The 18,519-nt window shown below is 31.2% G+C and overlaps 3 protein-coding genes and 1 pseudogene across 4 annotated transcripts; all 4 read right to left on the reverse strand.

The window, feature by feature from the left end:
* Positions 1 to 295: 295 nt before the first annotated feature.
* On the reverse strand, positions 296 to 3,186 carry TVAGG3_0896430 (annotated as a pseudogene). Its single transcript has one exon. A coding segment is annotated over exon 1 (2,891 nt).
* A 2,004-nt stretch (positions 3,187 to 5,190) lies between these two features.
* TVAGG3_0896440 (6-phosphofructokinase protein) lies at positions 5,191 to 8,289 on the reverse strand (the record flags this gene model as incomplete). Its single annotated transcript, XM_001325194.2, has 1 exon — positions 6,997 to 8,274. The coding sequence occupies one exon, from the start codon at positions 8,272 to 8,274 to the stop codon at positions 6,997 to 6,999; it is 1,278 nt and encodes a 425-aa protein (XP_001325229.1).
* A 244-nt stretch (positions 8,290 to 8,533) lies between these two features.
* TVAGG3_0896450 (cilia- and flagella-associated protein 100 family) lies at positions 8,534 to 10,339 on the reverse strand (the record flags this gene model as incomplete). Its single annotated transcript, XM_001325193.1, has 1 exon — positions 8,990 to 10,324. The coding sequence occupies one exon, from the start codon at positions 10,322 to 10,324 to the stop codon at positions 8,990 to 8,992; it is 1,335 nt and encodes a 444-aa protein (XP_001325228.1).
* Positions 10,340 to 10,686: 347 nt separating this feature from the next.
* Positions 10,687 to 18,306, reverse strand: TVAGG3_0896460 (platelet formation protein family; the record flags this gene model as incomplete). The annotated part of the gene is made up of 1 exon (XM_001325192.2): positions 10,687 to 18,306. The coding sequence occupies one exon, from the start codon at positions 18,304 to 18,306 to the stop codon at positions 10,687 to 10,689; it is 7,620 nt and encodes a 2,539-aa protein (XP_001325227.1).
* Between the last annotated feature and the right edge of the window lie 213 nt (positions 18,307 to 18,519).

The raw sequence follows: 18,519 nt of genomic DNA on the forward strand, positions 1-18,519 counted from the left end.
ATTTGTAATGTATTTAATATTTGGTTTTTCACTGTTAACAACAAGGTATTCAAGATATGGATAGCTTTTGATAATACGCAAAATGTCAAACTTTTCATTTGTCTGATTGAGAATAAATGCCTTAAGATTTGTGTTTAAGAATGCATCATTTTCGATGATAAGTTTTGTGTTTGGATTAGTTATTTCGATTGTTTCTAATTTGTTGCAATTTTTGAACGATTGTGATTTGAATGTAACTATGGCTTCTTTATCAGAATTGGTACAATCAATGTGAATTTTAATAAGATTTCCAAGATTAAAAAAATGATCCGCTGCTGAATGTTATATTTATTGATTTGAATGTGATTATATTAATATTGTTATTCGAAAATGCATTTTTCTTGACGATTGTGTTATCAGTTCCTTTGTTGAATGCGATGCTCTTGATATTTTGAATTCCACTGAATGCATTCTCTTGAATTTTGTTGACATCTGTATTGAAAATGATAGATTTGATATCAGTATTAGAAAATGTTGGACTTTCAATAATACTGCAATCGCAAATTTCAAATATCACTTCTTCTAAATGTGATGCGCCTAAATGGATTTCTTTCAAGTTAAGTCTTGGTCTAAAAACTAGAACTTTGTCTCTTTGGATTTTGTTTCCATCATACAAATAATATCCTTTATTAATTCCGGAAAAATTAATATCGTTGTTATTTGTTGTGCTGAGGATATTTCTGAAATTGATTTCTGTATTATTTCTAACAATAAATTTGCTGATATTACAATTAATGAATGAGTCATCATTAACAAATGAAAAGGAATTTTCCGGTAGCACAAATAAGCCTATCTTTTGATTAACGAATGCATTGTTTTCAATTGTAACATTTCCTCCAATGAATTTATAATTAACTAATATATCATTATAAACATCAGTTTGATCTCCTAATGATTTAACTGTGATTTGATTTTCATTCTCGAAAATGAATGATTTAATTGATGAAGGATTTGTATAATTAAAACATACACTCTCGATATCGGCTTTGAAATAAATGCTGTCAACATTATTGATTGGAGGAATATTTTCTATTACCTTTTTAGTTAAATTATAAACTATGATTTGATCTATTTTTGTGGATGATATTGAAACTAAGTCATTTAGATCGTCAAGATTGGGTATAATAGCATATTGTTTTTCATCACTTGTATTTGCAAAGATGTTATATTTATTTGTCTGTTCATTGTGTTTAATTTGCAGAATTTGGATGTTTTGAATATCTTTATATATCTCATCCAGAGGTATGAAATCTGATTCTCCTATCGTTAAATTGAATTGAGGTTTCGATGGACTAGAAATCATTAAAGATGAATTAATTAGAGAAACATTCTTGAGTTTTAAAAATTTATCTAAAAACTTTGGTCCAATACTTGATTTTGAATTATTAAATAAGATAAATTCTGATTGTGTGTTACTTTCTCCAATCTCAAATTCATTAATATTTGGACAATTTGCTAATAATTGATCAAACAAAATATTGTTTGATGAAGGGATATGAATTTTATCAATAGTTGTGTTGATTAATTCATTTGATTCGATAGTACGGACACTTTCTCCTGAAAATATTAATGATTGGATTGATTTGACGTTTTTAAATACATGCATTCCTATCTTTGGAACTGATTCTTTAAATTCAAACGTTCCAAATTTGAAAAGTTGAACATCATCATTCGACTCTTGATTATTGTCATTGCTCTCAAAATCTAATTGATTTTCTAAAAGATTTATAGATGATGTATCAATATTATTATTAAAATGATCGATGGCCTCTGAATTGCTAGAGGAATCCTTGATGGTAAAAGCTCCTGTAGTGTTTTGAACTGAAAAAACAGTAATATTTTTGACGTCATATGGATTGTCTAAATCAATGTCTTCAAAACTTGTTGCATTAAAAATAACATATGTTTTAGCACTAAATTCCATGATTATATTGTCTGTTGCAATGAAATAAACAGGATTAATGCACTTGATTTGAAGCGCATTATAATGTGATTCTTTTTTATAATAATTTTCAATGAATGATAACTCAATTGGATTTGAATTAACTATAAAATTCAATTTTTGTAATTTTGATATGGAGTCAAAAAGTATATCCAAAGATGAATCAATAATGTAAAAATTAACTGGATCATTAAACTTTCCCAAAAATCTGTTGTCTATATAAATTGATGAGTGTTCAAATTTAAACTCTCTGAATTGTGAAAAATCAAGATTTTCACAGTAATCAAATAAATATTTAATATCGATATTGCATGAAAGAGGAAGATATATTGTATGTAAGTTATTGCATTGAATAGAACGATCATCAAACTGAACAAATGCAGGATTATCTTGCTGGAAATAAATTGATTCAAGTGAATTTGTGTTTATCGCGTTTTCTTCAAATACAAGACCTGTTTGATATTCATAGAAATAAATATTTTCAACGACAGCTCCAGAAAAAGTAAGTTCTTTGATTGTACTATTCATAAAATAAAAGTATATTGAGTTAATATTAAATTCGTTAGTGAATTTTCCATATGATTTGCATCTATAAATGTGTAAAGAAACCAGTTGTTTTTTATGTAAATTAGAAATATCTACATCATTATCGAAAACAATAATATTTTGTGTATCTTGTGGCATAAAACTTGGATCTGTTAAACTATTATAATAATATGTTGATTCATTTTGGCCAATTACTCTTTTAATATTTGGATTATATTTGGCCAGATTTATGAGATTTATTGATGATCCTGATAATAAGTTTAAGTATTTTGTAATATTGCAATTATAAAAAGTAAAATCTTTGATAGCGCGATTGTTTGAAATAGTGATACTTTCTATTGTTGTTCCATTAAATGCATATTCTTCAATTGTTAAAGGTTGTTGTTGTTCTGATTGAGATTCTATAGATAATTTACCATAAAGCATAATGTCACCAATGAAATCGTTTGTGTGGAATGAATTCTTTCTAATTAGAAGATTCTCATAGTTTTCAAAAATTAGACTTTCGATGTGAATTGGAGATTCGTTGTTATTCAGATCAACTGTTAAATTTTTCATATCAAAATGAAGTTCTTTGAACTTGCAATTTCTTGGAAATGATGTAATTTTGTTATCTTTCAATTGATATATATAGGCAACATTATATTGATCCTCTCCATCAACAAAATCAATTGAATTAAAGTTACCTTCAGTATTATTAACAAAGTAAACTGCTGTGTTTTTATACTTTTCATTTTGTAAATAAATTTTAATGTATCCTTTATTTATGCTAAAATTTGTAACATGAGAGGAGAACATAGATAATTCATTTGTATCTATAGTATATTGATTATTGATAATAATTGCTCGCCATTGTTGGGGTAGAGTGAATGAGTTCGAAAAATTAAGTTCTGTATTAATGGAATGTATTTCTTGTAAATTCTGATAGTTAGTAAAATGATTCATATCGATGGGAGTTTTCATATCAATGAGGCCAATATGTGTTAACAAAGAGAAGTAATCAGTATATTCTTCATTTTGAAAAATGGAATCATCATATTCTATGAAATCTATTTTATTAATGGTAGGACATGTTTGTAAGATATTTGTCAAATTAATTTGATATTTTTCCATAATGTTAATCTTTTCAAGAAACTCACTTTGTATTGCATCATTAATGATATTGACTATAGCATTCCGTGGAAATATGATCTCGTTAACATTAGTATTTTGAAGATCGAAATTATTTATAGTTAATATCGTTTGATTTGTAGTAATATTTATCACAGATAGAAAGTCATAGCCTTGAAAAACAGATGAAATGATTATATCTATTGGATCTCCTGTATCAATATAAAAATTAAGTAATGAGCAACTTTGATCTGATTCTATCGAATTTAATCTACTTTGATAAGCAGTACATTGTGAGGATGTTTCACAATTTGTGTGGATTGCAAAAATAACAATTAAAAATAAGAAATTCATAATATATTAAAAAAACATCGTTATTTCTCTTTTCAAAAACTTGGAATGGCATTTACAATTTGTTGGTAATTATCATTCAAAATATTTTTTCAATGATAAGATTACAGAATTCTTTGTGGTCAGAAATATCCAGGAAGTATGGTACAAATTCAACTTTATTGTGACAGTAATGTAATTCTGTATTTTCTGAATAAATGATTCGATATATATCCGAAAAATAAAATTTGCTGAAAAACGCTGCTGAATTTTAAAAATATTATCATTTGGAACCCGTGTTTTCTACTTGTGTTGATTTGATAAGTATTTGGCTAGCACAATATGAATTGCTCGTATAAAATTCAAATCGAATTAATGAATGTAAACCTTTTAATTCTTTTCAAATACCATTCATAAGTCGGATAAGAATTAATTAAAAGCTGGATTCACGTCTTTTTTCATTTCAAATTCGAATGATATCATTGATAATCAACATATATTACTCTATTCAGAAAAATGTTAAAACATTGACACTCTCTTCATAATAATCAAAACAAATATCTATGCTTGCAATGCAAAGCATAATTAAAATAGTCCTAAAATATTAAATCCAATCCCCTATACAAATTACATACTTTTTTTACAAAAATAAATTTCAATTTTTCTTTAGAATCGACTAAATATTAACCAATGCAATGAATTTCCGAAAGTTAACTTATTCATATTACAATGAACAAATAAAAAGCAAATTATTATTTTTTCATCTTTTATTTTACTTCTTAAGATATAATTAAACTTACGATCCCTCATTTTGATTTATTTCAAATGAATTACATTTGATTTTATTATCATTAAACATAAATAATGATAGATTTCGACCATCTTTAACTTTTTCCATGAAAATCACATACGTTAGTAGCAAGTCCATTGTAATTGAATCAACTTACAACTTAGATCTGATGGTTATATAGGTTTTAGGCATTTTCACTAAGGTTTCTACAATTTTCCAAATTTAGAACGTATTAAGTCAACACCTCATAGATTTCATCAATTGTATAGTATATTTAAGCAAGATGCCTTAAATTAATTTACTTTTTGCGTGATTATTTTCAAAATTCTCCAAAATCTATGTTTTTGTATAGAATTTTGAATATTACTGTCAGCGTTTTCGAATTATTTTTGACGATACACTAATTTCTATAAAATGATTTGCATTTTTAGAACTTGATTATCAATTTCAGAAATATCGGCATAATTTGACAGATATCACATTAAAAATGTCATATTATTGGAAATTTTTGCTTGAAACAATGAATTTCAATCATAATTTTCAGAATATATTAGAAAAGCATACACAAGCAACAAAGAAATTGCATTGTAATCAATTATCTGATGATATTTGGGAATATTTTTACCAAAACTCTCCTAATTCAGATCCCATTTCAGGAAAAAATGTTGAGGTGACATCAATAGAAGAAGAATGTTTCATATTTGAAAGTCTATTCTACTTTATTACCACTAAAAGTGCTATATATATTACAAAATCATACATTAAATTTCTTAACTCTGATTGTTTATTTAATAAGTGTAGCAGTAATGATAAAGGGGGAGCTATCTACATTTCTTGTTGGAGTTCTGTTGTTCAATACCGATCCTGTGGCTACCAATCAAAAGCAGTTAATGATGGACAACACTCATATATTTACTCAGGTAATTCATCATATAAAAATTTTATATATGTGTGTTCTTTTAATAATTGCGGAGATTCAGAAAAATCTTATACAAACAATATTGAACATGGGAGTGTTGAAATTAAATCAATAAACACAAGTTTCTGTACATCAGTATATTGTGCAGGAATATATATAACCGAAACACAAAACTCTAGAAGAAGTTTTAGTAACATAACATTTTCTTCGTTTTGTAACTCAGTATCAATAGTTGTTATTGTAGAAATAAATGGGGGTAATTATAGTATTAATTTTTGTAATTTTTTAAAGAATCAAGTGAAAAGTTCAGGTGGTTCGACATTATATGGAGGGGGATCAATGATTCAGATTAAATACTGTTCATTCCTTGATAATTCAGGCTCGTATGAGTTTGAACAATATTCAGGTCATTATGATTGGGGTTCGATTATAGTTGAAGATTCATATTGCGACAGACAAGTTACAAAAGGAACGATTTCATTCAATAATATTAAACGTTGGCATTCAACTTATAAACTTTCACACTACTCATCATACTTATGTGAAGCAAAAATTCCATTGATACATATAATAAAACAGAAAAAGTCCATATCAACTAAATTTCGAAAATTCTCATTTTCTGTGAATAGAAGAAGATAATATTATATTCTACTATTCTTCTCAATATTTGTAAAAAGTTTCTTCTTCTGACTAAAGCCAATGAATAATAAAATAATAGTTGTGACACTTTTTACGGGCTTCTAAATCAGCCCGAAAAATTATCAAGCAACTATTTTGAATATAATAATGAGATGATAACTTAAAGTTATTGTATAAATTAGATCCTGAACATTCATGAGATGATGATGGCACTATTCCTGAAATTGAGATAGAAAGTCTTGATTTTACATTCTTCATAAAATATATTTTGTTCGAGAAATGTTGCATTTCCAAATGAAACATCTCACATGTCAAATTTACACTTTCCTGAGAAGAAGTTGACATGGATATTAATATAATTTTAAAGTCTTTGGAAACCAAACTTTTTTAGTAACCTGAAAACCATGTTAAATGAATTGAATTTTCATTGATTTTGGATTTTCAATAATTGTTTTTAAGAGTACGCGCATAGAAGAGGATAGTGCAAAATTATGTATAAAGACAATAGACCCCCTAGCTAATTGTATCTGTTTGTGAAATACTTATGCATTTTGGGCAATACTTCAAAAATTTAACGTTGATAACTCTTTTTTTAGCTATAATCATTCCTCACATTTTTTCCCCGCTCAAATTCATTGGAATAAATATCATGCCATTGAAAAAATTGAATTATTTAAAAATTTAAACAATAACTGAGTTGATGACGTCGTCGTATCTCTGGTGGAATTGGACTGGAGTGATCTGCAAAATCTCAGAGATCTTCTTAATCAACTCTGCATCCTGGAGATCGGCCTTTGTGACGTAGCACTGGTGTTTCTTGATAATGCGGTATTGCTCTGACTGTGCGTCGACGTATCTTGTTGGGATATTTCCTTTCTCGTTCGTAAGTTCGCCAACGGGTCTGTAGAGGAATCTTCCGTTGTCCCAAAGAACAATTGCATCGTTCTGGAGCTCTGAAAATCCTTCAACAACACCACAACCGAGTTGATTTGCAATCATTGAGTCATTTACGACTGGCTTCGCACCTCTGAGTTCGTATCCGATCTTCTTAGGGCAGAATCTTAAGTCTAATTTGTATCTGGGGCAAAGATCGCGCATTGAGTCTGAAATATGACGGCCAAGCTCGCCCTCATCAAGAGATAACTCTCCACGTGCGTTCTTCTTGATGTTTCCTTTGTAAAGATCGAGTAATGATTCGTAATCTAACGAATTAATTAAGGCTTCGCTAACAATAACGATTCCTGTAGTAAATCCTCTGATGTATCTCTTAATAAGTGCTAAGAAGACATAACTTTCGATCTGTTTCAATGATATAGTCTTCATTCCGAAATCTTCTGGAATAATCGAGAGGCAAGTGCTTGTACCAGCAGCCATCTGGGAAGCAAGGTGGCCTGATCTCTTTCCCATTGTTTCGATGATGAAATAATGTGGAACTGACCTTGTTTCCGCTAAAAGATTTCCAACAAGGTGAGCGCCAAAGGTTCTGGCCGTAGCAAAGCCGAAAGTAGATGTAAAGTCTGGAAGTGGTACATCGTTATCGATTGTTTTTGCAACAACAAGAACTTGAATATCATCGTTCTTAAATTGTTCGGCAATTCTATGGCACATGGCGACATTCTCATTGCCAGAAAGTGCGAGGAAGTAATTGATATGAAGAGCGCGGATCTTCTCACTGATTTCTTTAACTTGTTGATCAGTGATTGCAAATCCTAAGCATGATGTACGAAGATATGAACCGCCGGTATTGGAAATAAGTTGGGCTACTTGAAGATCTAAATCAACCTTTTGTTTCTGGAGTTCTTCTAAGCTGCATTTGATTAATTGCGCGTATCCATCATGAAAACCAATAACTTTCCAGCCTTTTTCATAGGCATATGTGATTGTTGATGAAATGAGATCATTAACACCTGGAGATGTACCACCTGTAACAACAATGCAGAGAGTCTTTGCGTCGCTCATTTTTTTGTATGTGTCATCTCACATCCCATCGTTTAATTGAAAGGGATCTTCAAAAATATTATTTTGAAATAATTGCAAAATGAAACTAATTCATTTAAACGACAAAAAAATTTGTATTAATTCAATTTTTGAGATCCTTCGGTACATTCATCGACAAGTTCAGTTCAATTGACTTTTTATGTCAAATATTATTTTAAAGTCTATGGATTTTTTGTGAAATTGCCAAAATCAATTGATCGTATTTTATTTCAAATATCAGCTCAAATCTCACCTAGTAACCGAACAAAACTGTTGAGCCATTACATAGAACTATCCGATATGTGTCATTTTGTTAGATGAGGTGCTATTTCCATGAAGATGTTGTTCAATAAAAATTCATTGATTTACATCAGCTTCTTTGCCTTTAACAGTCACATGTTTATGTAATTTTCCTTAAAGTTACTTCTATGTGTTCTTATTTCATCAACTAAGTTTTGTTGCGCACAGAATATTATTTTAAAAATATCTACTTAATAACTTTGGATATATAATCTGTACTTATCTTAAAGCAAATATTAATGTAATATATCAATTTGAAAAGAAAAAAGAAATTCAATGAATGAATAGTAGCAAATAAAAACAGTATTTAAAAAACAATTAGATATATATATTGAATAGGTAATTCATATAAGGATTCTCAATGATTCATTCACCCAGAATTCCTTATATTATTAAATTAATCAAAAACAGGTCCATATAATAGCTTCTCTGTTTCCCTTCGTCTTCTTATTAGCTCGTTTTCTTCATCATCGTTCTTCCTCTTTCGTTTGACAGGAATTGTTCTTGGATTAAGAGGTCTTCCTGTTCTCTTCTTTACAGGACGATTTGCACGTTCGAACGCTGCCTCTTTCTTCTTCTGTAATGCAGCTGCTTCCTCTATTTGAGCCACTCTTCGTGTTTCTTCACGATGAACTTTTGTAAATTCTAATTCTTTTTGTTTTACAAATTTCTGATTCACTATAGCAACGCCACGATATAGTTCTTCTAACCTCTTCTGTAATCGCGTTAAAAGATTCATTGCTGTTTCATCAGAATCCTCATTAAAACAACTTCTGAATGTTTGAAGGACTTTTTGCGATAAATAATCGATTTCACTTTCAACTGCATTTTTCCGTTGCATTGTTGTTGATGTCATTGAGTTATCATCAATTTTTGGCTGTGGTAATTTTTTAATCATCAAATTAACTTCATTGTAGAGTTTATTTATCTCTTCAAGCTTCTTTTGAGAATTGTCATTTAGGTGTAAATCCAATTCGCGTATTCTTTGAGTGTGTTCGAAAATAAACAAATTGTCTTTTGCCAAAGTTTGTAATTGCTTTGGAACAAAATCGCAATCAGCGTAAATTTCTTCTATTTTCTTGTTTTCTGGGATTATGCTCTGTAAAAAGTTGTAATATTCTTCATATTCTTCTAAAGTCCATAAATCTTTCTTAATTTCCGATTTAAGTATTTCAATACTTGTTTGTCTTTGTCTTAAAAGTCTTTCTTTTTCACATCTGTCTTGTGAAGCTATTTCTGCTGCTTTTCTTCCTTGAATCAATTTAAGTTCAACAATTTGGGTTGCTTTTTCGACCTTTGAAACAGTTTCATCAAATTCTGCTTCTGATTTTTGTAGTTTTAGATCGTTTTGTTTCATTTGATTATTTAATTGATTAATTTCTTTGTTTTTACGGTCAATTAATAATTGGGTAAGGTATATTTCACGTTTTTCGTTTATAAATTCTGTAGTTCTTTTACCTCTTGATGATTTTGCCCTTCGTTCCGAATTTTGATTTTCTGATACCGTCGATTCAGCTCTTTGAGATATTCTAGAAGTTAAACACCTCTTTGTTTGAATTGGAGGAACTGGAGATTTTAGCATATCTGTCCTTTGTACCAGAGTTAAATTCGATAATGTTTTCCTTTCAAGCTGTTTTTGCAATTGCCGTTCTTCACTGTATGCAAACAGCTCTACAGTAGGTGGGAGTGTAAATGGATTTCCCTCTCGACCAATACTCCCACTAAAAGACATTGATCAAGAAAAAACGTTATCAAATTTAATTACTTTACATTGAGCACTGACATATCAGCAATATGATGATGTAAAATATCAACATCAAAATTCTGAAATTTCGAAAAAATGTAAAGGAATCGAATTAATTGAAAGTAAATATTGACCTTGAAGCATAATTTAATGAATTATAGTAATTCCATGATGCAGTGATTTAAGATTTAATGATAAAAATCTCGAAAACAAGCAAAATAAAAAATTGATATTGAATCAGGTTGAAGATCACATATGGACAAATTAAGTGTTTTTGAATTTGATAACAGTTGTCATTCATTTAAAAACGCTATGGTCATATAAGAAAAATAACAAATAAATATCTTTATTTAAAAATCAATATCAGCGCATTCTTCTATCTTATTCAGGCAATCTTTACAGATTGTTCCAGCATTGTTCATTGAGCAGCGGCTGCAATAATACAAACCGCAGCTCTGGCATTCAGACAATTTGCCTTTGCTTCCGCATTTTGCGCATTCTGAAGGCAATTTGTTGGAAATTGTTCCAGTTCCAGCTCCTCTTGCAGCCAAAATTACTCCAACAGATGAGGAAGAGACAACTGACAACAAAGATCCTCCTCTGATAAGTTCCATTGATACAGCATCGTTGAAAGGAACTTTTATCTCTTTAATCATTGTCATTTCTGATTTGGAAGCATCAGATCTCCACAATCTGACGAAACCATCATCATGACAAGATGCAGATGTTGAATCAACATCATTGCAAGCGATGCAACAACATAGACATTTAGATTTGAACTCTTTCATTCCTACAAATGTTCCATTCAATGTCCAAACTTCAACTGAATATTCGCAGAAAACAATGAAACATCCGAATGAATCATCAATTACAACTGAAACTGCTTTTGATGAAGATTTCAATTCAATCGATCTTATCATCAATCCTGTGCCAACATGGAATGTGTACAACTTCTTTCCAATAACTTCTCCAGTAACATAATGATGAGAACTTATGCAGCAGCACAAAGGAATTATATCAATATTTTCATCATCAGAATTCCTGATCGGCGAGGAACTATTTTCAATACTTGATGCATTAATTGAAGAGGAACTATTTTGAGAAGTTGATGCATTGATTGAAGAGGAATTATTTTCAATACTTGATGCATTGATTGAAGAGGAACTATTTTGAGAAGATGATGCATTGATTGAAGAGGAACTATTTTGAGAAGTTGATGTATTGATTGAAGAGGAACTATTTTGAGAAGTTGATGTATTGATTGAAGAGGAACTATTTTGAGAAGTTGATGTATTGATTGAAGAGGAACTATTTTGAGAAGTTGATGCATTGATTGAAGAGGAATTATTTTCAATACTTGATGCATTAATTGAAGAGGAATTATTTTCAATACTTGATGCATTAATTGAAGAGGAATTATTTTCAATACTTGATGCATTAATTGAAGAGGAAGTATTTTGAGAAGATGATGTATTGATTGAAGAGGAATTATTTTCAATACTTGATGCATTAATTGAAGAGGAAGTATTTTGAGAAGATGATGTATTAATTGAAGAGGAAGTATTTTGAGAAGATGATGTTGTAATTAGGTATTGAGATGGGATTGGATTTGTTGTTGAGAGAGTGTAGTATCCTGTGATTTCTCCACTCTTGTTGCATTGGCATCTGAAGATGATCATTGATCCTCTTGATAAAGAAGCGCAAAACAACAATTTTTCGAAAGAAAATGCGGAACAAATGAAAGAATTCAAATTACACTTCCAATTCATCAATCCATCTGTGTAATACAAAACAGATGAATGTATTAAATTACTGAAATAAGTTGTACATGATGTAACATGCAAATGATCTTTGTACTGTATAATAATAGCATCTTTCAATTCAGTGTCACTTTTTACATTCACTTTTTGCATCATTACTGCGTCAGTATCCGCCAACAAAACAGTTCTCTTGAAATTGACTGTGTTTCTTGGAGGATGTTGTTCAGTGAATAACTGTGTTGGTGTCTGTCCGAAGCATCTTTTCATCTGTTCAAACGCTGCGTCGTCATCAATTAATTGTGATTTAATTCCATATGTTGTTGGATAAAACAGATTTCTCTGTATTTTTGCGTTTTCTCCTCTTGAATTATATCCGAAAATCAAATCAATCCATTTCTCCAAATTGTCAACTTCATCCAACATTCTTCTCAACGACCAAACTAAATCTACATCGTTCTTGTATTTCTCAGGCAAAATCACTTTATCTTGAGAAATATTCGATGATGTAATTTTCAATGGAATGTTGTTGACATTTACGAGGAATTCTGGTAGAACATAAAACTCTGGAATGAGTTCTTCGACGTTATGACTCGACAATGAACTGCATGATAAGTATTCGTTGTCGATATCGTGGAATAATCTGTCCCTGTGGTCAAATCCATTATGTAACTCAATGTGCAAGTTAGTAAATGGCTGAACTCGCAACAAAAAGTGCATAACAACTCCGGCGAAAGAATAATGACTTCCATAATAATGGTAATCTGGCTCGGAACTGTCGTACGTCTGTTGGAATGACTGGAATCTCTGTTCATCCTGTGTTCCAATTGGTTTTGATAAGTCTCTTCCGTTAATAATCCAAGGCATAACTGGATATTGGCAGAAATTGGAGAAAGAACGGTCAGAAAGGAAATTGAGGATTCCCAGATACGTCAAACTGGATATTTTGCCAAGAACCCAATCATCTGTTACCTTTTTCATCAATTTCTTGTCATTAACTATTTTAGTGACGTTTGTTGAATATGTTGGACCAAAGAATGAATCCGAAATAGGGAAAAACTCTCTGTGACCAACATTTTCAATGAAACCGTCACGATCATGTTGCTTATCAAAAACAAAAAAGAGAGAATAGCCTCTTGAGAACCATAATTCGACGGCTACTGGTTCGTGGCAGTAGTTTCTCTTCACGCAGTTAACTACATGCTTGTCAGACATGAAAAGAACGCAATGTCCGAAGAATAATGAACAAGATCCGTAATATTTGTAGGAAATGGAGTCCAAAAACGTCGTTGTTGCAATGTCACTCTGGTTTTCAATGAGTTTAAGCTTGCCTTGTTGCGTTCCTTCAGCTTCTGTGATGATATAATATCCTTTTTCGGCAAAACTCAGTGCACAAGTGACTCTTTTCGTTCCGTAAACGATTGTGATGGTTTTGAACTCTCTAATTCCTTTGTAGTGGCTGAAACTGCTTCTGAAAATGAAATCAGTCAAATTTTGGTTGTTAAAGAACGGCATTGATACAAATCTGCTCAATGTAGGAGGTATGTTTGAGTTTTGGACATTGTATTCGCCGATCTTGAAGAATGTCTTGTTTTTCTCGTAGTTGAAATAGTCATTTATGTTATTAAAGTTAATTTTCGAGGAACAAGGCACAAACAACATCGGAATTGACAGCGGATGGACTGTAGGACACAATTGGTACTTTCCATTTGGTAGTTTCGGAAGAATCCACCATAAATGAAAGGCAGATCTCTCTTTTTTGTGGGAAATAAGGTCAAATCGTGCTTGGAACTGGAATTTCTCTATCAACAATAATGATTCTTTGACTTTCTTAGAGTTCTCTTGTAGTTTTTCCGCTTTTTGGTTCAGAATATTATCAGATTCAGAAATATATGAATTTCTGAGGTTTACAATCTTTGAATTCAGTTCCTGTAGTTTCTCATTTGTTGCGATAGCGAATTTTGTGTAAATTTGAGAGGTTTTTGCCTTGATTTTGTTGAGATATTCAGCAAATTCTGGCGGATTCTGGGTAAATCTGGCTGTCATGATGTATATATCCTGCATCTTGTCGAAAACTGACTCGTTTTGGCTGAAAATTCCTTCATAAATTAATAATAATTTTGAATTATCAATCAAACTCATGTTATTCATGAAATTCGACCAGATGTTGTTGATGTTTGGTACGTTGAGTATGTTATTTATGAAGAAATAAAGCCAGAAAAGGTGATAACTCTGGTTCATGAGAATTTCCTTTCCAAACAGAACAGATAAGTTCTCCTGGATCTTAAATGACGAAATATCTGTCTGAAGAGATAGAATTGACATCACCAAATTGCCAAATGCGGTCCATCTCTGATTATAGTCTTTATTTTCAGCAAAACCAGTGTATCTTGAGAAACTCATGCATACAGTGTTGAATAATGTTGTCAAATTGTGCTCCCACCATCCCAAAATGACAAAATTATTTATAAATTTCAAAACTTCGTAAGAAACAGGGAGTTCGTCCATGTACTTCAAGAGAACGGATTGGTGGAGCATCAATGAAAGGTTTGGATCAACATCACTGCCGAAAATTAAAAGATCATTCAAAACTAAAGTTAATTGCTTTCCTTTCACGGATTTAAGAAGATCTACGGCAATACTGATGATTGATTGCAATAAATGTGACTCTAAAACTCTGTTCGATTCAATTGAGGTGTCACTTTTATCTGTCACTTTTTCGGAATTTTGATTTTGATTTACCAAAGAATTTATTTGGTTATTGCAAGCATCGATGAATGGCGTTGGTGTTAGACCGAACCATAGTTCATCAAAGATCAAGAATTCTTCGGAATTCGGTACTTTAAAGCATGAATCTGATAAATTATTTTCATTTTTGTTCAAATTTTGGTTTTCTGCAGGAATTTCTTCGGAAGGCATCCTGCAATTCTCGTATGTAGTGAAATGTATTGGTAGTTGGTTTGTTTTACTCGTCAAAACTCCGAAATGTAACAAATTTCGAATATCTTTCACGAAATTCGCCAAAGGAAGCTTTTGAGTAGCCATGATCATCGAACAGAGAGTTAGTACAATCATGTTAAGTAGTTCTTCGTGTTCAGAAGATCTAAATAACTTACAAATAAATTGAATCATCGAATGAAGCATATCTGGGCGTTGTATTGGTGCCAGAGCATACATCTCGATTGTATCGCACAATCTGTTTGTCAATAATGTGAATAATGCCACCCAAAACTGAGTTTCGAAAATACAATTTTGAAGAATCGGCATCATGTTGTCTATTTCCTTCTGAGAGAATATAGAGTCATTCCTTGTGCATATCTTCGCGTATTCGTATATGTATTTCACTTGTAATTCGAAAGATAACGATGGCAAAAATTGAATTGAAATAGAAGACAAAATTTCTGGGATATTTTCAAGTATCTTTGTTACAAACCTGTTGTTTTCGTTGGAAATTATGTAAACAACAACAGAACTCTGTGGAGATAAGTTGGATTTCAACATATCAATTATTAAGTCTTCCAAATCGTCATCGCTTACTTCGCAATGCATTATTAGGTCGAAGAAGAAGTGTAATACTAGTGCTGCTTCCTTCGGATACCTAATTCCACGCTTAGATTCTTTTAGGAAAGGAATTAAAGAAGAAACAAATCTGAAACCGTTTGTCCAGATATTGTAATCTAAAAATAAATCTTTGAAATTGTCCCAGTTCATTGTTCCATCGATATTACAGAAATCAAAGCACATTTTAACAATTTGGAAGGACAACATGTCTATCTTCTGTGATAATATCACTCTTAGAAGTCCTAAAAAGTGCTGCATCGTTAAGGAAACGCATTCTAATAATGATGTGTTCAAAAGGCTTTCGATGTAGAGAGTAAATGACTCATTATCTTGTACATCCATCAGTTTCTCAAGTATTTTAGGTACAAGATTGATTGTTGGAGCAAATGAATAAATACCACGATATTCAATATTCAAAATTCCACTTCCAGGTTGGTAAGACACTAATTCCTTCTTACCAAATGGATTCGAAGTAGTTTCATAAAGTTCTAGTTCGGATTTCAGATAAAATGTTGAACCAGGAGAGTTTAGAGTGGATCCGATGATTGTAACTGCCTTCTTGGACTTCATTGGAGTGTAAATAACCCTTACATCGTTGATGGATAAACTTAAACAATCGTCCGGAAAAGAAATTGAGACTTTGTGCCATTTATTTAGCGGCAATGTCTGTGGCTTGTCATTGACTATCAAGCTCTCGTTCTCATACTTGAAATCAAAGCCTCCAGCGCTAAATAAATTTATCGGATTTTTATAATCATCGACTCTGAAGTAGAATGTCAATGGAACTTGTCCAACAGTTATGTAAGAACTCTCCCTTCCTTCCTGAAATTGGATGACAGAAGTGTGTGGAAAGTCTGGATTTGTTAATTTGACTAAAATCTCTGGAAAATCGATTGACATCTCCGCAAATTTCTCACTGATGTATTGAACTCCGATTTCAGGTAGTAATTTGCAGTCAAACGAGATTAAGTTATTATCAATCAGATATTTACCTGCGGAATACCTATCAAACAGGGTATTGAAGGTCAATGAGTCTAGTTTAGGTACTAAAGAAGGTATTCTGATTGTTGCAGATGAGTTTTCCTCTGAATTTTGTAATTGAGCGAAAGTTAACTTCAAAAGTTGTTTTTGAGAGAGGTTTGACAGTTTATCTGACTTTTCTATTAATTTGTCAATGATTTCATGTGGTCCATCCATAGAAAGAGCGGCAATTATGTCTAATTTCTGGTTGTCTATGGCCCATTGAATGAAATCTTTGATCATCAGAGAAACTCTCATCTCAGGAGTGTCAATCAGCAGTTTTGACATCATTGGTTCGAAAGATTTCAAATTATTTATGGCATCTAACGAAGAAAGGAATAAATCAAGGTATGTAACGATTGGAAATATCCTACAGAATCCATCTAAAGTGAAAATGGCTCTTTCTTGACCATTTAATAAAATTGATAAAATTTTAGAGAAATAGAATGAAGCATCCTCATAATCACTGACATTATTGAGCATAGCAATCAAGAGATCTTGGAATTGGTCATAATCTGAAAAATATTTTGACAATTCTTCAGATTTTACTTGATTAAACAGAAAAGTAAGGTATTGTTGGTTCATTGAGCTGTTCATGTACTTATTAACAAAGTTTATAACAAGTTTGCAGCTGAATCCGAAGATCCACGGTGGAAATGTCTTTGCAATCAACAAGTTTCGTATTTCTTGCCTTGTTTGACCGATAATTTCTAGATATCTCTCTTGTAAATCGAGTTCCATGTTCTTTACGTGGTTAAGAACTGCAAAAAGTGTTGATTCGTAAACTGGAAATTTTTGAATTATTTTTAGAATCTGATCCATCATTGTTTCAGGTGATTCAATGATCAGATCACTGAATTTGGCTGGAATTATGTCTGCATCATTCGTTTTTGAGTTGGCAGCGTCGATATAAAAAGTATAATCAGAAATTTCAAGACAAAAAGTATTGAATTTTGAAAAGTAAGTTTCGAAATCAGGAACTCTAACTGCTTTTTTGTAAATTGCTCCAATAACAAAAACAATTTCTGGAGGACTTGAATTTATATTGGAAACAATTGTATTTACCATGTATAAGCATGATTTGAGTGATGAAATTGAAGAATTAAGGATTGCGCTGCGTAAAAATTTGAAAAGAATTGGATTTGAAGGTTTTGTCAGTAAAATGAGATTAAAATGTTCTTCTTTGAGTATGTGTTCGACAAATGATGTATTGATAGTCATGTTAAGTAGTAATCTTTCGGATTGGTTTAAATATGATTGAGATTCTTGTCCAATCATCGAATAAAGAATTACTCTGAATGATTTGTTGAAGTTTGACTTCTTTGGAATAAATATCGATGCAGAATTTAGGAAAACAACACTTTTTTGAATTAAATCTCTTCTTGTGTTTGAATTTATTAATGAATTAAGTGTGTTTGGTACTAATGTCATCAATACAATGCATTCTTTTGATATTGGTTGATTCAAAAGCTCTTCATCAGAGAGAGGAGAATAGAAATTTACATATTGATTCACAGCATCATGGATCAACTTCTCATCCTTTGTAGATGCTGCTAATTCAACTAATTCTTGAAACGGATTCTTAGTGCGGCTTTCTCCCACTTGATGAAACCAATTTTTAACTTTATCCATATTTGAAGTGAAGAAAATTTGATTTCAATTCAAATTTCAAAAAGTGACTCTGCAATATTTGCAACATTACTCACCATTATTAGCTGAATAAAATTTTTAAATTTTTGATTTGCATCGGAACCTTTTGAATTTGAGTTACTAAAATTTTTGGTGGATCCGAATTATCTGTCCTTTGTAATTTGAATGCAAGCATTTTATGAGACATGCTAAGCG

Source organism: Trichomonas vaginalis, chromosome VI (genome assembly GCF_026262505.1).
Source record: "Trichomonas vaginalis G3 chromosome VI, whole genome shotgun sequence".
NCBI classification, from domain to species: Eukaryota; Parabasalia; order Trichomonadida; family Trichomonadidae; genus Trichomonas; species Trichomonas vaginalis.